This window comes from Ornithorhynchus anatinus, chromosome 11 (assembly GCF_004115215.2).
Source record: "Ornithorhynchus anatinus isolate Pmale09 chromosome 11, mOrnAna1.pri.v4, whole genome shotgun sequence".
In the NCBI taxonomy this organism is placed as follows: domain Eukaryota; kingdom Metazoa; phylum Chordata; class Mammalia; order Monotremata; family Ornithorhynchidae; genus Ornithorhynchus; species Ornithorhynchus anatinus.
In genome coordinates, this window is record NC_041738.1 from 24,161,716 (window position 1) to 24,188,796 (window position 27,081).

Sequence of the window (27,081 nt, forward strand, 5' to 3'; positions counted from 1 at the left end):
TGCTTAAAAATAACTATTATTTTTAAAAGCAAAGGCTTAACATCCCTGAAAATTCCTAGGTGGATTTCTATGCTTTCCTTCATCTGGGTGAAGGCCCTCCTCTTTCATCATCTGCTGAGAGCACTGAGGGGTTTTGGGATCTCTCTTCCTAGCCCACCAGGAATCAATCGATGGCTTTTGATCAACTGAATGATATTGATCCAGGAAGTGGGTCAGTAGGGCCCCTTGGAAACATTGTGAATTTACCAGAAGAATCTGGTTTCTGCTCATAGAGCTTGCAATGAGAAAGCACACTGAGATCCCAAAAACATGACAACTTTCCACCACTACAGTCCTGCTAGTCCTTATAACATCCCATCTCTCTCCACTCCAGTCCATACTTCATTCTGTTTGACTGGATCATTTTTCTAAAAACAACATTCAGTCCATGTCTCTCCATTCCTCAGTAATAATAATAATAATAATGTTGGTATTTGTTAAGCGCTTACTATGTACAGAGCACTGTTCTAAGCGCTGGGGTAGACACAGGGGATCAGATTGTCCCACGTGGGGCTCACAGTGTTAATCCCCATTTTACAGATGAGGTAACTGAGGCCCAGAGAAGTTAAGTGACTTGCCCACAGTCACACAGCTGACAAGTGGCAAAGCTGGGATTCAAACCCATGACCTCTGACTCCAAAGCCCATGCTCTTTCCACTGAGCCACACTGCTTCTCTAACATGTGGTGTAATCTCCACCACATGTACCTCCACATCAAACTGAAAACTCCTTACCATTGGCTTTAAAGCACTCAATCAGCTTGTTCCCTCCTACCTTAACTCACAGATCCACTACAGCCCACCCTGCCCACTTTGCTCCTCAGGTGCCCACTTGCTCATATGTCCTGATCTCATCTAACTTGCCCACATCCTCCCACATCCGCATGGCTTAGTGGAAAGAGCCTGGGCTTGGGAGTCAGAGGTTGTGGGTTCTAATCCCAGCTCCTCCACTTATCAGCTGTGAGACTGTGGGCAAGTCACTTCACTGTGCCTCAGTTACCTCATCTGTAAAACAGGGATGAAGTCTGTGAGCCTCAGGTGGGACAACCTGATTACCTTGTATCAGCCCCAGTACTTTGAACAGTATTTGGCACATAGTAAGTGCTTAAAAAATACCACCATTATTATTATTATTATCTCTCTCTAGTCTGGAACTCTCTCCCCCTCCATATATGGCAGACCACTACTCTTTCCACCCAAAACCTTATTAAGGTCACACCTCTTCCAGGAGGCTTTCCCCGATTGAGCCCTCTTTTCCCCAACTCCCTTCTGTATCGTCTATGCACTTGGACCTGTACCCTTTGGGGATTTGATATTCACCCCACCCTCAGTCCCTCAGTACTTCTGTACCTACCCATCACTCATTTATCTATACAAATGTCTGTCTCCCCTCTAGGCTGTAAGGTCGTTGAGGGCAAGGAATGCAGAATCTACCAGTTCTTTTATATTATATATATAATCTACCAAATCTTATATATTGTACTCTCGAAACTGTTGAGTATAGTGCTCTGCACACAGTAAGCACTCAATAAATATCGTTGATTGATTGACTGATTCATCCCTCTGCCTCCAATTTCTTCCTCCTTCTCAAACCCATCGAGCTAACCAGTCCCTTAGAAGAGCATTATTAACTCACAGGAGCAGCTTTCTTTTCCCTCTGGATTTTGCTGTCAAGTGCCCCCATTACTAAAAGCTAAACGAAGAGGGAATTTATGAACTCATTCAAGAGAACATTGCTCTTCACCTTTGGCTCCTAAGCAATTTGTGAAATGCGGCAACAGAGAAGAAAATATTAGGGGCCTGCTCTATGGATAGAGAAGCTTTGTACCGACAAAGCTAATATGTTTCTACAGAATGCCATCTCCAGAGTGTTGCCTAGGAGACCCTTAGCTCCCTTTGCTAAGAACTTGGGATCCAATTCCCACCCCTCCCACCTTCCATGTATCACTGTTCAGGGCCCCAGTTCTTCTCGAGTTCTGAGCTGCAGAAAAGGGTGGGGATGATAATTGGGGGTTCACCTACCAGTGGATTTTTCCTCACTGCTTTGAGACATGGTCATGTCTCCTCTCTCCTAAAAAATATCCTCTCTTGACCCAGTGGCTCCCTCCAGTTATTGTCCCATCTCCAATCCCACCATTCCTTTCTAACTTCTTGAGCGGGTTGTTTACACCCACTGTCTCAAGTTCCTCTCCAATTCTCTCTTTGACCTCTCACAAAGAGAGGTCCTTTCATTCCAGAGAAACCTCTCAAACATCACCAATGATTTCCTTCTTGCCAAATCCAACATCCTCTACTCTTAATTCTCCTTGACCTCTCAGCTGCCTTCAACACTGTCAAACACCCCCTTCTCCTGGAAACATTATCCAACTTTGGTTTCACTGACACTATCCTCTCTGGGTTCTCCTCCTGCCTCTCTGGTAACTCATTCTCAGTCTCTTTTGCAGGCTCCTCCTCTGCCTTCCACCCTCTAATTGTGGGAGTCCCTCAAGACTGGGACCCCTTCTATTCTCCATTTAAACCCATTCTCTTGGAGAACTCATTCGCGCCCATGGCTTCAACTACCATCTCTAAGTGTATGATTCCCAAATCTACCTCTCCAGCCCTTATCTCTCTTCGTCTCTGCAGTCTCACATTTCCTCTTGCCTTGGATGTATGCCAACACCTGAAGCTTAACATGTCCAAAACAAAACTCCTTATCTTCTCCACCAAATCCATTCCTCCCCATGACTTTCCCATCACTGTCGATAGCACCATAACCCACCCTGTCTCCCATTCCCATAACCTTAGCATAATCCTCGACTCATGGCATAGTGGTTAGAGAACAGGCCTGGGAGTCAGAAGGTCATGGGTTCTAATTCTGATTCTATCACTGGTCTGCTGCATGGCCTTAGGCAAGACACTTCACTTCTTTAAACTGCAGTTACCTCATTTGTAAATGGGGATTAAGACTGTGATCCCCATGTGGGACAGGGACTGTGACCAACCTGATTTGGTTGTATCCACCCCAGTGCTTAGTACAGTCCCTGGCCCATAGTAAGTGCTGAACAAATACCGTAATTATTATTATTATTTTATTCAATCTGTAACCAAATCCTGTTGGTTCAGCCTTCAGAACATCACTAAAACCTTCCCTTTCCTCTCCATCAAACTATCACCATGTTAATCCAAGCACTTATCCCACCCATCACTGGGGAGGGATTGTCTTTAGAAGCAACGTGGCTCAGTGGAAAGAGCCTGGGCTTGGGAGTCAGAGGTCATGGGTTCTAATCCTGGCTCCACAGCTTGTCAGTTATGTGACTTTGGACAAGTCACTTAACTTCTCTGGGCCTCAGTTACCTCATCTGTAAAATGGGGATGAAGACTGTGAGCCCCACATGGGACAACCTGATCACCTTGTATCCCCCCAGTGCTTAGAACAGTGCTTTGCACATAGTTAGCACTTAACAAATACCAACAATATTATTATTATTATTACCCTGCCTTGATTACTACATCAGCCTCTTTGCTGACCTCCCCCTCCAACATTTTCTACAAAAACGTTCAGTTCATGTTTCTCCATTCCTCAAGCACCTCCAGTGGTTACCCATCCATCTTTGCATGAAACAGAAACTTCTTACTGTCAACTTTAAGGCATTAAATAACCTTGGACTCCCCTACCTTACCTAGCTGCTTCCCTATTACAACCCAGCCCTCACACTTCATTCGCCTAATGCCAACCTACCTTGAGCTCATCTATCCCACTGTTGATATCTTGTTCTTGTCCTGCCTTTATCCTGAAGCACCCTACCTCTTCATATCTGACAGACCATCACTCACCCCACCTTCAAAGCCTTATTAAAAGCACATCTCCTCCAATAGGCCTTCCCCGACCAAACCCTCATTTCCTCTTTTTCCGATCCCTTCTGCTTCACCCTCGAACTTGGATTTGCATCCCTTATTCAGCCCTCCCTCAGCCCCACAGTACTTACGTACTTTCTTGTATTTATATTAATGTATTTCTCCCCCTGTAGACTGTAAGCTTGCTGTGGCCAGGAAACTTGTCTAACAACTCTGTTATACTCTCCCAAGCATTTAGCACAAGTGCTCTGCATACAGTTAGCACTCAAAAATTACAATTGATTTGTAGGGTACAGGGAAGAGCTGTAGGATCAGCACAGCCTGCAAAAGTCTTTGCCGGCCTCCTCTTGAGGGAGTGGAGAGGCTCAGGTTTGAAGTCTAATGACTTTAGTTGGTGGAATTCTTTGCGAAGGATTCTATGGGTAGAATAACTTTTCCTTATGGATCTGGCAGCATCTGCACCTTTGTTTCACTGATCTGAGAGGGACAATGAGATTTATCACCTAGGCTTTTTGGATGCATTGTGGATCTGAGGCAGCTCACAAACAGTAATAATAAATGTGGCATTTGTTAAGCACTTACTATGTGCCAAGCATTGTATTAAGTGCTGGGGTGGCTACAAACAAATGGGGTTGGACATGGTCTCTGTCCCACGTGGGGCTCACAGTCTCTATCCCCATTTTACAGATGAGATAACAGAGGCACAGAGAAGTGAACTGATTTGCCTCAGTTCACACAGCAGACAAGTGATGGAGTCAGGATTAGAACCCATGACCTTCTGACTCCCCTACCCATGTTCTATCCTCTACACCATGCTACTTCTCACGTAACAAGTATTCAGATTGCTACCCATAATGGTGAGGAAGGGGTTTTTGTTGGATGACCAATCCTAGCACTGGAGTAGACTAGAAGAGGTCATCTGATATATCCCCTTGCCATCAAACAGGACCATACCTGGGTATTAAAATAATTACAAAAAGAAGGGGACGCAACTTCTGTCTACCCTCAGCCATACTCATGGACAGGAAATTGAAATCGCTGTGGGCAGGGATTGTCCCTATTGTTGTACTATACTTTCCCAAGTGCTTTGTACAGTGCTCTGTACACAGTAAACACTCAAAAAATATGATTGAATGAATGAAATGCTTCTTTTCACCAATCAACACCCTCCTGCTGAACATTACCCCATTTTTCTACCTCTGCCCTGGGTACAGATGGGGACAGCAGACAACCATCCTCTAGGTAAGAATCCTTCCTGTCCTGGAAGACCATTCAGTCAATCAATCATTTTCAGTCAGTCAGTCAATCACATTTATTGAGCACTTAATGTGTGCAGAGCACTGTACTAAGCACTTGAGAGAGTATACTATGACAATATAACAGATACATTCCCTGCCCACAATGACCCTACAGTCTAGGGGTGGGGGGGGCAGACATTAATATAAATAAATAAACTGCAGATATGTACATAAGTGCCATGGGGCTGGGATTGGGGACAAATAAGTGGAGCAAGTTGGGGAGATGCAGAATGGAGTGGGAGAAGAGGAAAGGAAAGGAAGGCTTAGACAGGGAAAGCCACTTGGAAGAGATGTGCCTTCAATAAGGCTTTGAAGGCAGGGAGAGTAATTGTTTATTGGATATGAGGAGGGAGGGCATTCCAGACGAGAGGCAGGATGTGAGCAAGATGTTGGTGGCGAGACAGGCAAGCTGGAAGTACAGTGAGAAAGGTGAAGTATGTGGGCTGGGTGCTTACTATGTTCAGAGCACTGTACTAAGTTCTCGGGAGAGTACACTATAACAGCACTGGTAGACATGCTCCCGTTCTCTATTAAATCACATTTCTGCATTCCTTCAAGCCAACTGAACACGGTTTCTCACGGGTCATTCCTCAGCTCTTCAATCATCTCCGTGCTTCTTCCCTGAACCATTTCCAAGTTGTCTGGATCCGTTTCTGGCTGTGGAGCCCAAAGCTGGCACCGTCCCCATCTGAAGTCTATTCCTTGGTCCTTGCTGAGTTCTTAAAAATTACAGCTCATGACCCTGCAATGACTTTGCCAATTATTTGATTATTCCAGTTTGCGGTTTGGGATCGTCTGACCTAAACTGATTTTCATTTATTTTTTATTGACACATATCAAGGTGCACTGGGTGGAAGAATGGTTAAATATTTTCAAAGAGAAATAAAAGTTCCCAGCAGGAGCAGATAATGAGGTTTGCCTGCCCTGGCCGTGACCATTTCTCTATGTCCCCCATACACCGATTGGCCAAACTCTATTTATAACTGTTTAACTTTAAGGAAGGAATTTGATTTCTGGTTCTGCTTTGGTGTTGGCCTTTGCATTTCTACTCACAGAGGAGGAGAAAGAGAGGGAAAGCCAAACTTCAGAAGCCACTCCATTCACACAGGGCATCTGGGAGTATTTGTTCCTGACCTCTCTACCTTCTTTAATTCAACTTCCACAAGGACCCTGTAGGCATTAGAGGATGATTTGGAAACTGGGACAGGAATAAGGGAAGCTGGGAGGTAGTCCAGAGGTTTAAAATACTACAAAATGCAATCATTTGTTAGGTAGGGTTGAGAGTAGGTTTGCACAAAAGCAACCTGCTCAGGGTTTCATAACATAGTCTTCAATGCTATTGAGACTGAAATATTCACAAGGTGCTTTGTCTTGACAGTTCCTGCACACCAGCTTGTTCAAAGAGAAACGACGCTGGAAGGGTCAGTTACCTGGCAAACATATCACATGTACATCAAGGCTTCTGGAGGTCTGGTATATATATATATATATATATATATATTTATGTATAAAAAAACCCCAATCTGCGTCTCATTATTTAATTTTCATTTTATCCTTGTTTAAACTGTGCAGTTCATGTTTTATGGCATCTTCAACCATCCCTCTTTTATTCCCAGGCTGTTTAGCAATGACTTTTCCTAAATGTAAAGTCTGATAATGTGGCATTTTAAATGGAATCATTCTTTATCGCTATTAAAGCTGCCAGACTTCACTTTATTAAAGGCAGGCAAGCACCCAGCCCAGAACAGGGGTGGAGTACAGGAATATAAGGTTATGATCATCTTATATCTGGCTGCTCACGTCAAGTCATTTTTGATTACCCGATTTTATCTGACAAAGAGGTGAACAAAAATACCTCGAATCCAAGTTTTTAAAAAATTTTTGATTGAGAAGCTAGCACTCCATTTAGACAAACTGAGTTACCAGAATGAATGGACCTTTTTGTTGATAGCCCTTACATGATGACTCATTTGAATAGGGACACATCTCCAACCAATCACGTTTCCAATCACTTTTTTGAGGTGGGACACCCATGGTTAGCCTCAAGATTCTAGAACCCACAGCTATTGACAGCCAAGGCTGGAATTTTCTTGGGGGACACTCACTATATCTAGATATTGCCCCAGTGATTTATTCCCAACAGTCCACCACTCCGGGTTCTAGATTCTAAAGGTCATCCGAGGGCTGGCGACCATACTCACCCTTGGGATTGTTGCTCTAGACTGTAAGGTTGTTGTGGGCAGGGAATGTGTCTGTTATATTGTCCTCTCCCAAGCTCTTAGTACACTGCTCTGCACATGGTAAGGGCTCAATAAATACAATTGGCTGACTGACTGACTGACTGACAAATAAATAGGTCTCATCCAAACATCCAGATCACCCAGGCACAGTCTCTGGTCACAAGCAGTTTACCAATATTTTCTTTGTTAGCTACATGAGCAACTGTAATCTCAAAACAAATCCAGGAATATCCTCTTTTATCCCATCTAGTCCTTATTCCTAACTTTCCAGCTGGCTGGAACCCTCTCCTCTACTTAACTGACTTGGGAACTCTCTCTTTGACTGCGAAACCCATGAAGGACAGAGACTGTGTCCAACTTGATTATCTCATATCCACCCCAGGGCTTAGTACACATTGAGTGCATAGCAAATACCGCAATTCCCAGTACTCTGGAAATCAGTCAATCAATTGATCAATCAGTGGTATTTACTGAGTGCTTATTAAATTCTGAGCATTGTACACTTTTAATCCCCATTTTACGGATGAGGTAACTGAGGAACAGAGAAGTTAACTGATTTGCCCAAGGTCACACAGCAGACAAGTGGCGGAGCCAGGAGTAAAACCCACATCCTCTGACTCCCAAGCCTTTGCTCTTTCCACTAAGCCACACTGATACTCTTATAGTGGTGGTAGAGAATCCCAGCTCTGCCACTTGTCAAAGGTGTGACTGTGGGCAAGTCACTTAACTTCTCTGTGCCTCAGTTACCTCATTTGTAAAATGGGGATTATGACTGTGAGCCCCACGTGGGACAACCTGATTACCCTGTATCTACTCCAGTGCTTAGAACAGTGCTCTGCACATAGTAAGCGTTTAACAAATACCAAGATTATTATTATAAGATCCCTGCCCAAAAGGGGTGTACAGTCTACCATTCTAGTGAATCTCAGCTTCCTGGCAAACCCTAATATCATGATCTGAAGCCTGACAAGGGCTCCCTCTCCTAATGATTCCGGGTTTCCTCCCCTCTCTCCTGGCACCCTTTCTTTCCCAACTGATCCGCTGTAATCCTGCTTTGCTCCAGTTGATGCCTTCAGATGAGTGACCGTCATTCTATATGCTTTCCCCCTGGGACATTGCTTGAGGAGTGAGAAGTTTCTCTGTTCTAGAAACTTCTGAGTTTTCACCCTTTTCTTATCTGTGGGATTAGCCCAGCAATCATGCTCTGCATACAGTAAGTGCTTAATAAATATCATTCTTACTGCTTGGACCACACACTCATCCATCTAGTTCAACGGTAAATACAGTCACTTGCCCAAAACCTGCCTTCGGAGCACTTCAAAACACACCTTGTAGATGCCTGAAGACTTGCAATTGTGTACTTAAGAAGCTAATAATAACGACTGTGATATTTGTTAAGTGCTTACTATGAGCCAGGCACTGTTCTAAGCGTTAGGGTGGTTAAAAGAAAATCTGGTTGGACACACAGTCCCTGTCCACACAGGGCTTACAATCTAATCCTTATTTTACAGGTGAAGTAACTGAGGAACAGAAAAATGAAGTGACTTAATAGTGTTGGTGTTTGTAAAGTGCTTACTATGTGCAAAGCACTGTTCTAAGCGTTGGGGTTATACAAGGTGATCAGGTTGTCCCTCATGGGGCTCACAGACTTCATCCCCATTTTACAGATGAGGTAACTGAGGCCCAGAGAAGTTAAGTGACTTGCCCAAAGTCATACACCTGACAAGTGGCGGAGCCGGGATTAGAATCCATGACCTCTGACTCCCAAGCCCAGGCTCTTTCCACTGAGCCATGCTGCTTCTCTTGCCCAAGGCCACACAGCAGACACAGAGCAGAGCCAGGATTAGAACTCAGATCCTTCTGACTCCCAGGCCCATGCTCTATCCACTAGACCATGCTGCTTCCACAGATGTCTCCATGGCAGAAAATTCCCTTCCTTGTCCTCCATGCTGATAATTAGTTTGGCCCATTCCCTGCCTTTTTAGGTTACATCCTGGTGACTTTCGTGGTGTTTCTGTTTCTTTTGATGATTGGCAGCTCTGCTTTCAGCAACTGGTGGCTGGGATACTGGTTAGAACAGGGCTCAGGGGTAAGTTTTGTTTGATTGTTTGCTTTTTCTTTGGAAGTTTCCACCATATTTTAGAATGTTCTTTCCCCAAACAGTGAAGTATAATGAGCATAGCTCAATATTGTATTCATACATTTTAGGCCTCGATATTTTGGCATTGTAGCCTATGCCAGAGACTTCCCCAACTTCCACTTTGCCAAGTTTGTCTTAGAGTTATCTTTTTCCTCTTCTTGTCACTGTGTGGTTAAATTCTGGTTGAGAAACACTGCTCCAAAAAGTAAGTGATCATTTGGATGTAAATGGCTTGAAAGTGGTGGATATTGTTGGATGGGCAGTGAGGTTTCTTGGTGCAGAAAAGGTGACTAGAAAGGCCATTGGTGATTTAAATAGAGGCAGCACCTGGGGCACCTCCACATGCAGGAGAAGGATGACGAGTTTGGAAACACGAGTCTGACTGTGTAAGAGGATGTGGGAATCAAGGAGAAGAAAAGCAATATCGAACCAGTGAGGTGAGGTGGTCACAAATGCTCAGAAGTCACCAGTTCCAGTCACCCAACAGGTTGTATAAACTTTCAGATAGGCTACACTACTCAACCACTGAAGATTGTCCGAGGCTGAAATCCATCCTTGACAATTCATGTCCCAGGGAGTAGTGATGTAGTAACCCTGGCAGTGGTGAGCCAGGAGGTGGTGGTGTGGCCAGAAAGTGCAACTTTTATGGTAGTTTTTTGTAAAGTCAAGATGACTTTTTGGGGAGAGTTCACTTGGAAGATTCCTCAGAAAAATACCCTGTTCATGAAAAAACACAGAAAGCTGCATGTCCAAACTGAATCTACCACAATACCAATGGGTCCAATGGAGATACCTGAATATTCTGTTATTCTGGTATAAAAAGCCATTCACTTAAATCTCTTTTAACAAGCTAATGTAGGGCCACCATTTCTGAGCCCAAGTCCTTGTGAACTCAGCAATAACGTCTATACCACCCAATAACTCCCCCAGAGATATAAATGAACAAGAAATACACTTTGCAACAAGAATCTGGAGCTGGCTCAGGCAAACCTAACTCTTTCCCAAGCTTTTTCTATCCTGTAAAACCTGCTGGAAGCCCAAGATTTAAGGCCAAAGTAACAGGCCTTTCTCTTTGGCTTTGACAGCAGCAGTGCATACTAATAAGTACTGTTGCAATTGGCTAATTGAGGATGCAGTCCGCCAATCACAGACCCACTTTTCCACACATGTGGTTTTCCATCCTTGAACAACGCAGGTCCAAACCAAGAGCCCAAGCAAGGCTCCTCTCCAAGTTTGGCCCTCTCATAAATTATACTTTCACTGAAACTCTGAGGTTTTTGCTTTCCAATAGCCCCATCCATCAGCTTGTCATTTACATTTTTGCTCTTACCGTAAGCAATAAAATTGCTTTTAGGACAAGGCCCCTGCTTATTCTCTAGTGGCAGTGACAAGTTATACTCCCCATCCAGAAAAACCAGCAGGCATTCAATACAGATAATTCAAAACCACCTTCTCAGATTTCCATAGATCCACTTTACCACACAGGTCAAAAGCTGGGAAGCATCTTAGATTTGCGCTTAACAAATACCATTATTATTATTATTATTATAAGAAAGTCTTGAGTTTATCTCATCCCTTTCTCCCAGGGGCTCTAAATACTTCATGTCCATTTTCTTCTCTGTCCTCCCAACATCCAGGAGTGTGGGAGTGGGTTATATTCTCATTTTTCAGGAAGAAAAATGTAGGGTTAAAGAGGTAAGGCAGTAGTTGCCCCAGGTCGGCAGTAATAGTCATAATAATCATCGTATCTGTTAAGCGCTTACTATGTGCTAGGCACTGTTCTAAGCATTGAGGTGGATACAAGCAAATCGGGTTGGACACAGTCCCAGTCCTACGTGGGGCTCCTAGTCTCAATCCCCATTATACGGATGAAGTAATTGAGGCACAGAGAAGTGAAGTGACTTGCTCAATTCACATAGCAGACAAGTGATTGGGACTAGAGTTTCTTGATTGACCATCCCACCCATGTCTTCCAAATCCCATCACCCTAAATTTCACTTTATCTCAAACAACCCCAAGGCTGAACTCATTGGTCCTGAATGCACCTTGGCCTGACTCTTTCTCTGCCCTCAGGCTCCACTCCTGGGACTTAGATCAATCACTCAATCAGTTTATGAACTTCATTGCTGGTTTTTCGCAGCAGAAATTAGACTTTACCCTGCTCCGCGTGCCTTTATTTGAGTTTTGTATTTCACTGACCAGAGACTGCCCCAGCACTTGGTATTCACCCCATCCTCAGCTCCACAGCACTTATTTACATAACCATAGTTTTTTTTAATGTCTGTCTCCCCCTCTAGACTTTAAGCTCTTGGTAGGCAGGGAACATGTCTATCAACTCTGTTGAGGTATTCTCTCCCAAGTGCTTAGCAAATGATGGATTGATTGGAGAGAAAACATGAAAAGAAAAGACACTGGTGCTTGTTCACTAACAATGTTCGATCTGACAACAGGGTAAAATGGGCTCTGGATTTTCAAAAGGTTGGATTCATGGATCCCACGGATCTTTGGGCCATCAAGATCCAAGCGCATTGGACAGAAATCTACAGGGGGTGGAGAGGGGTAGAGGAGGTTCGTGATATTGATGGCAAATTCCATGCTTTTACCCAATTGTTTCCCAAAGACAAGCTGCAGGGTCTGGAGCAATGGAACAAAGCCTCCAGCCTGCGCTGCTGGCAACATCTTGGATAACCCCCAGCTGCACTTTTATCAGGGGGTCTACGGAGGGACGATGCTGTTGGTGCTTGTCTTTGCAGTCATTAAAGGATATGTTTTCACCAAGACCACCCTGAAGGCTTCGTCAACATTACATGATGGTGCATTTCACAAGGTAAGTCACTCATCACCAGACCGCTGGGAATGGGTAACACTTTACAGTTCTCAGCCCAGAAGTGTAGTGTAGCCTTTCTCCCTCTAGACTGCAAGCTCAATGTGGGCAGGGAATGTGCCTGTTTATTGTTGTATTGTGCCCTCTCAACCACTAAATACAGTGCTTTGCACTCAGTAAGCACTCAATAAATATTATTGAATGAATGGGCCACTACTCTGAGCTCACACGGCACCTTCTACACACTCCAGACACTCCTCTTTTGTGGTCACCCCTTTCACTTCCTCTCTAACTCTCAGTAAAGTTATTTGAGGACTAGCAACGTCAATGGCTTTGAACAGTGTTAACAAGGGAGGTTGGGTGTGGTGTGACAGTCAAGAAAGAAGTCATCTCTTTGGGGAGCCCTTCACACAGCAAAGTGCTCATGTAGCATAGCCCTCTGAGTTCCTCCTTATCTCCCACTGCATATTTTAGTCAGTCAGTCATATTCATTGAGTGCTAACAGAGGGCAGAGAACTGTATTAAGCTCTTGGAAAGGTACAATGTAACAATATTACAGACACATTCCCTGCTCACAACAAGTTTACAGTCTAGTTTAAAAGCTTCCACATTCAAGTCTTAGTCCTTTTTGGACCCTTAGATTTAGGCAATGGCCATCTCTGCCATCCCCTCACCCAACCCTTTCAGAGTGATACAGAAGTCCAGACACCGCTGCCGTCTGCACATATTTGAGCCAATCAATCAATCAATCAATTAATTATATTTACTGAGCAGCAGCATAGTGGAGTGGATAGAGCATGAGTCTGGGAGCCAGAAGAACCTGAGTTATAGTCCCAGCTATGCCATCTGTCTGCTGTATGACTTTGGGCACGTCACTTCACTAATCTGTGCTTCAGTTGCCTCATGTGTAAAATGGGGATTAAGACTGTAAACCCCACCTGGGACAGGGACTGTGTCCAACCTCAAAATCTTGTATTTACCCCAGTGCTTAGAACAGTGCTTGACATATAGTAAGTGCTTAACAAATACCATTATTATTATCATTATTATTATTACTGAATGCTTAATATATGTAGAGTATTTCACTCACTGCTTGGGATAGTACAGTATAACAATGTAATTGAGCTGGTAGACACATTCCCTGCCCACAAAGAGCTTACAGTCTAGAGGGGGAGAACCTCTGGGGAATCCTTTCCTGCTCTCTAAATAAAAGTTTGAATATAGTAGTTGTTCTGATTTGCTTTTTGTTTTGATCCACAGGTCTTAAGAAGCCCAATGAGTTTCTTTGACACAACTCCCACTGGCAGGCTAATGAACCGTTTTTCTAAAGATATGGATGAGCTGGAAGTGAGACTTCCATTTCACACTGAGAACTTTTTGCAGCAGTTTTTTATGGTGCTATCTATTTTATCTATATTAGCTGTTGTGTTTCCCGTTGTACTGATTGTCGTAGCTGTCTTGGCTGCAGCTTTTCTCGCTCTCTTTCAGTAAGTGAAAGTACTAGTTTTTAAGGGCATAATTGAAGGCTTAGAGAAGAATAGAAGAAGAATAGAGAATAGAATAGAGTAGAATTAGAAAAATAGAGAAGCAGTCTTTCCTAGTGGATAGACAATGGGCCTGGTAGTCAGAAGGACCTGGGCTCTAATCCCAGCTCCACCACTTCTCTGCTTTGTGACTTTGGGCTAGTCACTTCACTTTTGTGTGCCTCAGTTACCTCATCTGTAAAATGGGGATGAAGACTGTGAGCCTCATGTGGGACAGAGACTGTGTCCAACCTGATTACCTTATATCTACCCCAGTGTTTTGTGTTATGCCTGGCACATAGTAAGCACTTAACAAATAATAATAATAGCATAAAAATACTATAAAAAAGAATTCCTCGAGATCTGTGTGTGTCCCATGACCATCAATCAACTATGCAGAGTGATATGCTTTTATTGTTTCCTTCTGGTGTAGAATGAATTAGCTCTGGACCCTGCTTTCCCAATTGTTTCAAACTTAGCCCCCTCTACAAGAGTCAGTCCTCACCTCCAGACCTCCTTACCTCTCATCTGGAGACAGGTGACAGAGAAAAGGAACTGCTATGTCCAGCCCCCCTCGCTCCTCTCCTCCACCTCCAGCAACCAGTCCTCCTGCTGTCCTCAGGAATGTAGGATGAGATGTCTAGAATCCTGATCTTCCTGTGAATTGAGGAACCAGTGCTCCTGCCAATGCTGTTTGGGGCACAAAATACTAATAATAATAATGATAGTGCTTGTTAAGTGCTTACAGTGTGCCAAGCACTGTTCTAAACACTAGGGTAGATACAAGTTAATCAGGTTGGACACAGTCCCTGTTCCACATGGGGCTCACACTTTTAATCTCCATTTTACAGATGAGATAACTGAAGCTTAGAGAAGTTAAGTGACTTGCCCAAAGGAAGCTCAAGCAGTGTGAGAGCGTGATGCTGGGACTATGGGATGGTGGGCAGGCTTTAGGCTTGAGGCCAGGAAATCTCCTGGTAGCAGCTCCTCCCCTCTGATCTATGGCCAATCGAGCATGGTAGTGCTTGGGGAAAGGAAGGGTGGTACAGTACTGGAAGTTCTCACGAGGTCTGGAGCACTGCTTTGATTCAGTAGTCCTGCATATCCTGAGTTTAATCTGACAACAGAGCACTGCACTGGCCTTCCAAGGAGGCTCCAAGGGAATCACTGGAAAGGATTGATCCCCATCTTGGAGGGGTTGGACAATATCGACCGGGATACACCTCATCCACATGGTCATAACCGGGAGTGACATAATCTCCTCTTCGGGCTGTTAGGATGGATACTGGGGGCAAAGTCAGAGGTCTGCAAGCACTGGAGTAATCATTATAAAGAAGGATTGACCCACCTGTGCTCTTCTCTCTAGGGTGCAAAATATGAATAATGTTTCTCCTAGAGAAAGAGCTAGTGCAGTAAGTTGGCAGCTGCTAGGTTGGAGCTGCCACTATAATTTAAACTGGGGAGAAAACACACAAAAGATTTCCAACTCCCATTTTATTGTCCCTGTTTCAGGATGCTTGTAAATTCCAACTGAACACTGCATTCTACAGAGCCAACATTTCGTGCTAGGCACTGGGTGTACCAGTCTGACCCCCTGGGAGAAAACATTTTTGAAAGAAGGGAGCAGGGTGGTGATAAAAAGGGCATGGATAGTAATAGTAAAGCCATGGAATTGTTGCCTAAGCCTAGTGTTTGCTGAGGGAGGAACAATGAATGCCATAAGGAAATGTTTGATCCTGGAACTAGGTAGTCATTTTCTTCTAATTTCCTAGGAACTGTAATGTTAGAAGATGCTTAAATGGTCATAGTACCCTTTATTTGCACCCTTTATCCACTCCTCCCTCAGCCCTGCAAGACTTATGTACATACTCTTTATTCATGTATATTAATGTCCGTCTCCCCCTCTACAGTGTAAGCTCATTGAGGGCAGGTAACATATCTTTCAACTCTGCTATACTGTATTCTCCCAAAGTCTCAGTACAGTGCCCTGCACACAATAAGTGTTCAATAAAAACAACTGATTGATTGATGGATAGTAGACCCTGAGCTCAATATGAGTTTGCAGTGTGGTACCATTATTTAGAAAGCCCACAAGGCATTATAGTGCAACAACACAGGCTTATCACATGCCAGGGCCTGAGTTGCCCTTCCCCTATTATCTGCATTGTTTTGTCTTATGCCCTCAAGTCATCTCTGACCCATTAGTCAGATCCTTATCAGGGTAATATGTCCTGTCTCACACTTCAACAAAGATCTGGAGAAAATTGGAGAGGGAAGAGTGACCAAAATGAATAAAAAGATGAAAGCTAGTTCCTCTGAGGAAAGATAAAAGAGAACAATCTTTAGAGTTAGAGGACCTGGATTCTAATCCTGACTCCACCACTTAACTGCTGTGTTGTCTTGGGGATGCTACTTAACTTCTCTGGGCCTCACTTCCACATCGACTAAATGGGGATTCAATCTCTGTTCTCCCTCCAACTTGAATTGTGAGCCCTATGTGAGACCTGATTATCTTGTATCTACCCCAGCACTTAGTACAATGCTTGGCCCATAATAAGTGCTTAACAAAGATCACAATCATTAATATTATTGCTATAATCATTATGATTATTATTAAAGGAACTGGGATTGTTTGGCCTGGAGATGTGAAGACTAGGAGCTCCCAAATTGCCTTTCAGTGACTTTCCTGAGGAAAGAGTTGACTGGTTCTCCATGTCCATCAAGGTCTAAAAAGGATATAGGCTTAAACTGAAGCAAGAGAGATTCTAATGGACATAATAGAGATTCTGTAGGATCTCAGGTGATGAAATGTATGAATGGACCATTAAGAGTCTCCATTCTGGACATCTTTAAGGAAAAAAATAGATCTCACATACCTTTTCTGGAAGGCTTGATCACTTGCCTAGATGGAAGTCTTCCTAATCCATTATTCTGTAACTCCAGAAGCTAGATTTCAGAGCCCAGTATGTGTGGCTTGGCTTCTTTAAAGTTTCTTCAAATATGCTTCCTCCATACAAATTCTTCCCTTTCTTACAGAATTTTCCATAGAGGAATCCAAGAGCTGAAACATGTGGAAGACATCAGTCGATCTCCATGGTTCTCTCACATCACCTCTTCGATTCAGGGTCTGGGTGTCATTCATGCCTATGGTAAACAAGAAGACTATGTCCGCAGGTAAGCACATGGAATCATATCTTTTATGCCACTGTTTTCCATTCCACCACCAAATAACGACATCAGTTGATTTAACACTGAAAATCCGTCATTTAATTGAAGAAACTGTCTTCTGTATTGCTTCAATTTTGTGGAGCACACAAGTACTCAGAACTTCTGGCAGCTGTTCCTCACAAATGGATAGAGGCCCCTCTGCCCCAAAATATCATGTTTTAGAGACAGGATCCATTCCATTTGTTGCTTTCCAGCAAGTCACTGTCTTGGCAGGGATTGAGGGGAGAAAGTGCGTGAGGTCAAGGTATAGATCAGGATGAAAGTCAAATCCAGTGAGCTTACCTAGGGAGTCTCCAGAACTCTCCCAGGAAAGCTGAAGGAACCTCTCTTTTGTGCTCTTGGTTTGGAGGTCACTGAGTGTGCCACCACTGCTCGGGGACTTCCCTTGTCAAAGCATCCATCGATCATATTTATTGAGCACATTGTCTGCATAGCACACTGTACTAAGGATTTGGGAGTGTACAACACAACAGAGTTGGTAGACACATTCCCTGCCCACAATGACTGCAGAGCCTAAAGGAGGAGACAGATATTAATATAAATACATAAATTATATAAGTGCTATGGGACTGAGGGAGGGGTGAATAGAGGGAGCAAATCAGGGTGATGCAGGAGGGAGGGGGAAAAGAAGAAATGAGAGCCTAGCCAGGGAAAGCCTCTTGGAGGAGATTCATTTCCAGTAAGGCTTTGAAGGTGCAAATAATATTGGTCTGTCAGTTATGAAATGGGAGGGTGTTCCAGGACAGAAGCAGGACATGGGACAGAAGTCAGCAGCAAGGTGCAGTGAGGAGGTTGGCATTTGAGGAGTGAAGTGTGTAGGCTGGGTTGTGGTAGGAAAACAGTGAGGTGAGGCAGGAAGGGAGAAAGTGATTGAGTGCTTTAAAGCTGATGGTAAGCAGCTTCTGTTTGATGCAGAGGTGGAAGGACAATCTTGAGGACTGGGGAAACATGAACTGAGTGCTTTTGTAGAAAAATGATCTGGGCAGCAGAGTGATGAATAGAATAGAGTAGGGAGAGACGGAAGTCAGAAAGGTCAGCAAGGCGACTGATACAGTAATCAAGGCGGGATAGGATAAATGCTTCGATTAATGTGGTAGCATTTTGAATGGAGAGGAAAGGGCAGATTTTAGTGATGTTGTGAAGATTGACCTGACAGGATTTAATTATGGATTGAATATGTGGGTTGAATGAGATAGATGAATTGAGGAAAACACCAAGGTTATGGGTTCATGAGACAGGAAGGATGGTGGCATTGTCTACAGTGATGATGGGAAAACTGGGGGAGGAGGACAGGGTTTTATGAGGGGGAGCTAAGGAGCTCTGTTTTGGACATGTTAAGTATGAGGTATCGGTGGGACATTCGAGTAGAGATGTCTTAAAGGCAGGAAGAAAAGTGAGACTGAAGAGAAGAAGAGAGATCAGGGCTGGAGATGTAGATTTGGGAATCATCCACAAAGAGGTGGTAGTTGAAGTCATGGGAGTGAATTTCTCCAAGAGAGTAGGAATAGGTACAGAGTAGAAGTGGACTCAGAACTAAGCCTTGAAAGACTCCCATAGTTAGAGGATGGGAGGCAGATGAGGAGCCCAAATAAAAGACTGAGGCTTATTGTTCAGGGAGAAAGGAGGAGAAACAAGAGATGACAGTGTCAGTGAATCCAAGGTTGGATAATGTTTCAAGGAGAAGGGGGTGGTTGATAGTTTTGAAGGAAGCTGAGAGGTCTAAGAGGATTAGGATGGAGTAGAAGCCATTGGATCTGGCAAGAAGGAGATAAAAATTTGAGAGGATAGTTTTTCTGGAGTGAAGGAAAGAAAATTAGAGGGGGTCAAGGAGAGAATCGGAGGAGACGGACTTGAGCCAGAAGCTGTAATATTAATAATAATAATCATGGCATTTGTTAAGTGCTTACTAAGTGTGAAGCACTGTTCTAAGCGCTGGGGTAGATACAAGGTGATCAGGTTGTCCCAAGTGGGGCTCACAGTCTTAATCTCCATTTTACAGATGAGGAAACTGAGGCACAGAGAAGTTAAGTGACTTGCCCAAAGTCATATAGCTGACAAGCGGTAGAGCTGGGATTGAAACCCATGACCACCGACTCCCAAGCCTGGGCTCTTTCCACTGAACCACTCTGCTTCCCTAGATGACTTGCTCAAGGAGTTTGGAGAGGATCAGTAGGAGGTAGATAGCGCAATAACTGGAGGGAACCGTGGGGTCAAAGGGGGGTACTTTTAGGATAAGGGAGATGTGGACATGTTTGAAAGCAGTGGGGAAGAAGTCATCGGAGAGTGAACAGATGAAGATGGTGGTCAGGGAGGGAAGAAGCGAGAGGCCAAGTGTTTTGATAAGGTCTGAAGGGTTGGGGTTGGATGTGCAATTGGAAGGGGTGGATTTTGAGAGAAGGCAGGAGATCTCTTGAGATAATCCTGGAAAAGATGGAAGAATTGAAGTGGCAGGAGGAGGAAGAGACGCGATAGGAGCAAGGGAGATTTTTGGGAGATCACACCTGAGAGTTTCAATTGTCTTAATGAAATACGTGGCCAGGTAATGAGGGGCAAGAGGTGGAGGAGCTGGGGAGATGTGATTTGAGGAGGGAGTTAAACATCTGGAACAACCGTGTCCATTATTTCTTTCTTTGATGAACAGATCCATTTCATAGCCTAATTTTTAGGCTTGTGTTTTTTCCTTCATAAGTCCTCAAAGAAAACCTTAGACTGGAACCAGTCTTCAATTCCAACCACAGGAAGTACTTCATGTCACTCCTCCATAAAAGATAGAGCCAACTGAAATGTGTATCACCAGACAAATGTTTGATGACCCCCTAATCAATTGTATTTATTGAGTGCTTACTGTGCATAGAGTCCTGTACTAAGCACTTGTCTGGCAATTTGTATTCTTTTGTACTCTTACAAGTTCACTGCCCACAAGGATCTTACAGTCTATAAGGGGAGATTGACATTAATATAAGTAGATAAATTACAGAGATGTACATAAGTGCTGAGAGACTGAGGGTGAAGTGAATAGCAAATGTTTAAAGGGTACATATCCATATGCAAAAGGAAGAGGGAGTAGGGGAAAAGAGGGCTTAATTGGGGAAGGTCTCTTGGAGGAAATGTGATTTTAATAAGCTTTGAAGGTGTGGAGACCTGTGGCGGTCTGCTGTATACACAAGGGGAGGGAGTTCCAAACCAGTGCAAGGATAGGGCCTAGGTGTGGGTGGTGAAACAGACAAGATTGAGGTGAGTGGGTAGGTTGGCATTGGAGGAGTGAAGCATGCGGGTTGGGTTGTGGTAGGAAAGCAGTGAGGTAAGGTAGGAGGGGATAAGCTGACTGAATCTTTAAAGCTGATGGTAAGGCTTTTCTTTCCGACGTGACAATGAATGGGCAATGCCTGGAAATTCTTGAGAAGTGGGGGGACATGGACTGAAGTGTATTTAAAAAAGATGATCTGGGCAGCAGAGTGAAGTATGGCCTGGTGCGCTCAAAAAATACAATTGAATGAATGAATGAATGGAGCAGGGATAGAGACAGGAAGCAGGGAAGTCAGCAAGGACATTAGTCAAGGCAGGATATGATAAGTGCTTGGCATCCTCTAGAAAGTAATGGGAAAGAAATGTTTCTAACAATTCTGTTGTATTGTACTCTCCTATGCACTTAGTACAGTGCTCTGCAGGTAGTATGCACTCAAAAATAGCATTGATTGATTGATTGATCAACATAGGAGCAGTTTGCGTGGAGACAATAGGATGGTTTTAGTGATGTTGTGAAGGTAGAACAGGATTTGGTGACAGATTGAATATGTGCATCGACTCAACATGTTGGGAAAGCAGCATGACCTAGTGGAAAGAGCTCAGACCTGGGAGTCAGAAGGACCTGAGATCTAAAACCAGCTCTCCCACTGGTATGCAGTGTGACCTTGGGCAAGTCACCTAACTTCTCTGTGCCTCAGTTCCCTCATTCGCAAAATGGAGATTAAGACTGTGAGCCCCATGTGGAACTTGGACTGTGTCCAAACTGATTACTTTGTATCTACCCCAATCCTTAGAGCAGTGTCTGGCACATAGTAAGTGTGTAAAAAACACCATAAAAAAGTTAATAGAAATGAGCTGAGAATAGTGCCAAGTTTAGGAGCTTATAAAATAGGATGGTAGTGGTATCTACAGTGATGAAAAAATGATAGGAAAGACCATCTAACATCCTTCTAGTCAAAACCTGTAGTGAAAACACATGTTATGGCAGAATTGAGTTCTAAGGTGGCTGATGGATTGGTTTGGCTGAGAAGGGAGGGCATTAGTCAAGAAAGGGCTCCCTGAGGAGGCAGTTAGAGCAAATCTTTCCTAAGGTTAGTTATCAGTAACTTTCTGTACACTTGCCCTCCCTGCCTCTTGTCTCTCCACAATCTAGTCCATTCTTCTCTCTGCTGCCCAGATTATTTTCCAAAGGAAGTTCAGTCTGTGTCTACTCACTCTTAAAGAACCCCTAGAGGTCTGTATTAAACAGAAACTCCTTTCCATTGGCATTACAGCATTCAATCACCTAGCCCTTTCCCATCTCACCTGATTTCATACTACAACCCAGCACACTCACTTCACTCCTCTTACTTCAAACTACTCATTCTAACTTGATACCGTCTATCTCTCCTCTGAACCTTGCCCATGTCCTTCCTCTGGCCTGGAATTCCAGCCCCCTTCATATATGACAGATCTCCATTCTCCCTACCTTCAAAGCCTGTATTAAAATCATATCTCCTCCAAGAGGCCTTCCCTGACTAAGCTCTCATTTCCCCTAATCCCCCTTACTTCTGTGTCACCCTTGAATTTGGGTTTTTCCCTTTATTCGCCCCATCCTCAGCACTTAATGTATATATCCATAATTTATTTTAATGTTTGTCTTTCCCTCTAGGCTTTAAGCTGTTAGTGGACAGAGTACCTGTCTACCAAGTCTGTTACATTGCTTTTTTTTGTTTTGTTTTCATGATATGTGATAAGCACTTACTATGTGCCAAACACTATTCCAAGCATAGAGGTAGATACAATTTAATTAGTAGGACACAGTTCCTATCCCATATGGGTTCACAGTCCAAGTAGGAGGGAGAACAGGTATTTAATCTCCATTACACAGTTGGGGAAACTGAGGCATAGAGAAATTAAGTGACGTGCCCGAGATCATCCAGTGGATAGAGAATGTGCCTGGAAGTCAGAACGTATTAGGTTCTAATTCTGGCTCCACAGCTTGTCTGCTTTGTGATCTTGGACAAGTCACTTAACTTCTCAGTGCCTCAGTTACCTCATTTGCATATACAATGGTGATGAAGACTGTGAGCCTCATGTGGAACAGGGCCTGTGTCAACCTTATTAGCTTGTATCTACCCCAGTACGGTCACTGGCACAGAGTAAGTACTTAATAAGTACCAAAAACAAAAAAACTAAGCAAGGAGAGAAAATTAATTATAGAGAAATAAAAGAAAAGAGAGAGTTTCTGCTGGAGTTATATAATAAGACTCAATTACCATTCATGGGGATATTCAAAAATGCCAAAGTGTTTTGGTGTCTTGATCACATCGCATTCTGCATTGTTTTTGAAAAATGAGCCAAATTTCAGAGGATTTTTCAGCAGTGTAGGTAGTTGAACACTCATTTAGTGTGGGCTTTGTTAGGTTAAAAGGTAAGAACTGAAAATAGGGCATTTATATTAGTGCTTTCTTTTCCCAATTCGGTACTATATACACTTTAAAAATGCATGAATTCCACATCTAGATTTTGTATAATAGCACAGGTAATTCAAATGAGCCTAAGGCCTCCCCTCACAGGTCAGGGATGGAAGCACTGGTGATGGGGAAACCCTGGGTTAGGTGGGAGCTGCCATGGGACTGGTGGCTGGGGCAAGCCAGAGAAAAGGAGCTTGGGAAGGGAGAGGCAGGAGGGCTATGGAGAGACCTGGTTTTAGGGAGTCTGATTCTTCTGGCTTTTCTTCAGTGCCACTGCTGAGCCAGAGAGAGAATCTCCTGGGAAATGCTGAAGGGCAGCTGGAAACCCCTGCTGCTCTTCCCTGAAACATTTTTGAATCAACTCCCTCTCCTCAGCCCTTCTGCCACTTCTTGGTGGGCTGGCAGACATCTAATAATAATCATAATAATGGTGGTATTTGTTAAGTGTTTACAATGTGCAAAGCACTGTTCTAAGCACTGGAGGGCTACAAAGTGATCAGTTTGTTCCACATGGGGCTCACAGTTTAAATCCCCATTTTACAGATGAGGTTACTGAGACACAGAGAAGTGAAGTGACTTGTCCAAAGTCACACAGCTGGCAAGTGGCAGAGTTGGGATTAGAACCCATAGCTTCTGACTCCCAAGCCCGGGCTCTTTCTACTGAGCCACGCTGCTTCTACAGACCACTGATGGAGACACAGGAGTTTGTGATGAAGAGCTGGCCTCCTTGCTGAGTTTCTGTTGTAGGAGGCCAAAAAGGATACCATTCATTCATTCAGTCAGTCATATTTATTGAGCGCTTACTGAGTGCAAAGTACTGTACGAAGTGCTTGGGAGAGTACAATGGAACAACTGACACATTCTCTGCTCACAATGAGCTTCCAGTCTAGAGGAGAAGGGCAACCATTACATAAATCCTCCAGGTAGCCTGTTGCCAATATTGGGATTAGAATACTGGACTAGATGGGCCCCAGGTCTGATTCAGTAATGCTGTAGCTTACATTCTTATGTTCTCATTTCAGATTTAAAATGTTAAATGATGAAAATTCCAGTCATTTCCTGTTATTCAACTGTGCCCTGCGGTGGTTTGCTTGGAGAACTGATGTACTCATGAACATTGTCACCTTCATTGTGGCCATACTGGTTATTCTGAGTCCTTCAATTAGTGCTTCCTCAAAAGGCTTATCCTTGTCCTATATTATTCAGGTAATAAACCATGAATGTTATGCTGACAGGCTTGTCTGATATGCTAGAGATGACATTTTCTTCTTTTATGGCACCAGAAGATGGCTTCTAGCAATGGATGCGTGAGTTAGTTCTTGAGAAATGAACTAACAAGCCCAAGACAGGCATTGTAGCACAAATTACCCTTCATCCCCTTAAATTGAATCAATCCTCTGTACAAGTTTAACTGGGAGGCAAGGGTGGTTTAATGGAAAGATCTGTCAATCAGGACACTGGGGTTCTAATCCCAAATTTGTCACATGTGTGCTGTATGATCTTGGGCAGGTAACAACTTCTCTGTGCCTCAGTTTCCACATCTACAAAATGGAGATAAAAGACCTGTTCTCTCTTCCTCTAAGACTGTGATCCCTGTGTGGAACAAGGACTGTGTCCTATCTCACTATCTTGGATCTACCTCAGAGCTTAACATTGTGCTTGGCACTTAGTAAGCACTTAATAAACACTATTATTTTAAAACTTCACATATTTTTGTTACATCATTAGTTTCCTAGCCAGATTAGAGAGGGGTTAAGGAGAGAATTCAAAAAGTGGGAGTAGAGGCAGCAGGTGTAGTTAACTGACTCAAGGAGTTTATAGAGGATTGGTAGGAGGGAGATGGGGTAATAACAAAGAGCTGTGGGGTCAAGGGAGGGTCAATAAAAAAATCCTGTTTTTAGGATTGGGAAGGCATGAGCATGTTTGAAAGCAGTGGGGAAGAAGCTACTGGAGAGGGAATAGTTGAAGATGGCAGTCGGGGAGGGAAGAAGGGAGGGAGCAAACATTTTGATAAGGTGCAAAGGATTGGGGTTGGAAGCATAAAAAGAATGGATGGATTTTGAGAGAAGGTGGGAGATCTCCTCTTGAGATACTACTGGGAAAGAATCTGGGACCATTCCCTGCCCACAAAGGGCTTGCAGTTCAGAGGAGACTGTATGCAGACAATAGGAAAAGATAATGGGAACTCCAATTTTGAGGGATTTGTAATTGGTTTTTGCCATCTGCCCACTCTGCTGTTCCTGATTTATTCCTTCATTCAGTAGTATTTCCTAAATTCTTACTGTGTGCTGAGCACTGTACTAATCACTTAGAAGAGTACAATACAACAATAAACAAATTCCCTGCCCACAGTGAGTTTGCAGTCTGATGCTATTACTCTTCATGGCTGCTTATGTAACAGTGAAGATGTGCATGTGTGTGTATGTGGGGGCAGAGAGAGTGTGTTGAGGTGGGGGCTGGAGGTAGGGAGAGGGGCTGGGTGGCTGAGGGGGAAATGAGGAGACCTATGATTGAGTGGTGTTTAGAAGGTGCTCAGTTGAAACCTTAGATTATAGAGATAGAGTTTCATAAAAAGACTGCAATCCCATCCTCCTAAGTGTAAAATGGGAATGATGAAGTCAGGCTTTCTTATCCAGGGGGCACCTGGACTGTGTTGCATTGTTCAGCCTCTGAGTGTTCTTTGTTTTGTTTTGTAGTCTAGAACTCTCAGGTGAAACTTTTTTTGGTTCAGTTAGGATTCTAATGGTAAGATTCTAGCTATGGGGAGTGACTAAGAAAACTGCTATTAGTTAATCAGTGAGGCCTGATAGAAAGAGCATAGGGATGGAAAGTCAGGAAATCTAACTTCTATTCCCAGTTCTGCCACCCGGGTTGCTGTGTGATTTTGGACAAGTCATTTAACCTCTCTTCAGTCAATTAATCAGTAGCATTTCCTGAGCACTTACTAGGTCCAGAAAACTGTGCTTGGGAGAATTGTACAGTTAGAATGCAAAAATCTCTGCTCTCGGGGTTTACTATTTAGTAGGGAGGCAGACACAAAATAATTTACAGATAGACGGAGGAAGACAATAGAAAGCTGGATATGAGGGCATAAATACAGAGGTAAATAAATGCAAAAATGCCAAAGGATAGTTGGGAGAATATAACCTTCTGGTTAGAAAAATTACTCAGGAAAAACCTCCTAGTGGAGGTAGGATTTCAGAAAGACTTTGATGATGGTTTGATGAAAGACTGACTTTGATTAGTAATGAGAGATTACTAATAGTGTGGAAAATGGGGCAACTGAGATAGATTTGGGAGTCATCGGCAGGGAAGTGGTATCTTAAACCTGGAGAGCAGATGGGCTCCTGATAGTCACAGGGGAATGGGAATAACCTCTGATGGATTTTTCTGTCCTTCAATTTGCTCCTCTGTAACATGGGCATAAAATACCTTCACTTCCTGCCACTTAGATTTTGAGTCCTAAATGGTACAGGGACTGTGTCCAATCTCATTATTTTTTATCTATTCCTACTGCTTACTTAGCACAGAGCTCCGGCACATAGTGTTTAATAAACACCAAAATTACTGCTGTTACTACTACTAGTAATAATAAGATAAAAACAACAAAAGAATAACTTTACTTCAGGGCATTTTCCTGAAAATATTGCTTTCCCTCATTTTTTGCTTCATGGAATCATAGTTGCAGTTGTTCTGCTGTAAAGCTGCTAACTCTGACCATTTGTTCCTTTCAATAGTTAAGTGGACTTCTCCAGGTTTGTGTGAGAACAGGCACAGAGACACAAGCCAAGCTAACCTCTGTGGAACTACTAAAGGAATATATCTTGGTAAGAGAAAATTCTAAATGGCGCACAAAAGCTGGAAGGATTTAACCATTCTCTGGCTTTAATTGTCTTTGTCTTTTTTGAGTATTAATAGGTAAGTGAAATACTTTCATTTCCTAGACCTGTGTTCCTGAATGCTCCCACCCACTCAGTGGGGTGAGCTCTCCCCCGGGATGGCCAGCTCATGGACAAATCACCTTCAAAGATTATCAGATGAAGTACAGAGAGAATATGCCCCTGGCCCTCAAGGACCTCAATCTAAATATTCAAAGTGCAGAAAACATTGGAATTGTGGGAAGGACTGGTTCTGGTGAGGCCACCTCTAATTTGTTTCCCTTTTTTTATTTATTTCTGCCAACCATGGTAGGTCTACAACATAAGAGAGTGAATTGTTTTATTTTGAAAGCCTCTTTTATTGTAAATTCAG

General features: G+C 43.4%; 1 protein-coding gene across 5 annotated transcripts in view; it reads left to right on the forward strand.

The window, feature by feature from the left end:
• Nucleotides 1-27,081, forward strand: part of ABCC12 (ATP binding cassette subfamily C member 12) — a 79,000-nt gene that overhangs the window by 46,838 nt on the left and 5,081 nt on the right. For all 5 annotated transcript variants that reach the window (XM_029076273.2, XM_029076267.2, XM_029076270.2 and 2 more), the window contains 8 exons: nucleotides 6,552-6,641; nucleotides 9,399-9,502; nucleotides 12,174-12,380; nucleotides 13,638-13,864; nucleotides 16,937-17,074; nucleotides 23,853-24,036; nucleotides 26,568-26,657; nucleotides 26,775-26,964. In XM_029076273.2, coding sequence (XP_028932106.1) covers nucleotides 6,552-6,641; nucleotides 9,399-9,502; nucleotides 12,174-12,380; nucleotides 13,638-13,864; nucleotides 16,937-17,074; nucleotides 23,853-24,036; nucleotides 26,568-26,657; nucleotides 26,775-26,964 — 1,230 coding nt within the window. The remainder of the gene's footprint in view (nucleotides 1-6,551; nucleotides 6,642-9,398; nucleotides 9,503-12,173; nucleotides 12,381-13,637; nucleotides 13,865-16,936; nucleotides 17,075-23,852; nucleotides 24,037-26,567; nucleotides 26,658-26,774; nucleotides 26,965-27,081) is intronic.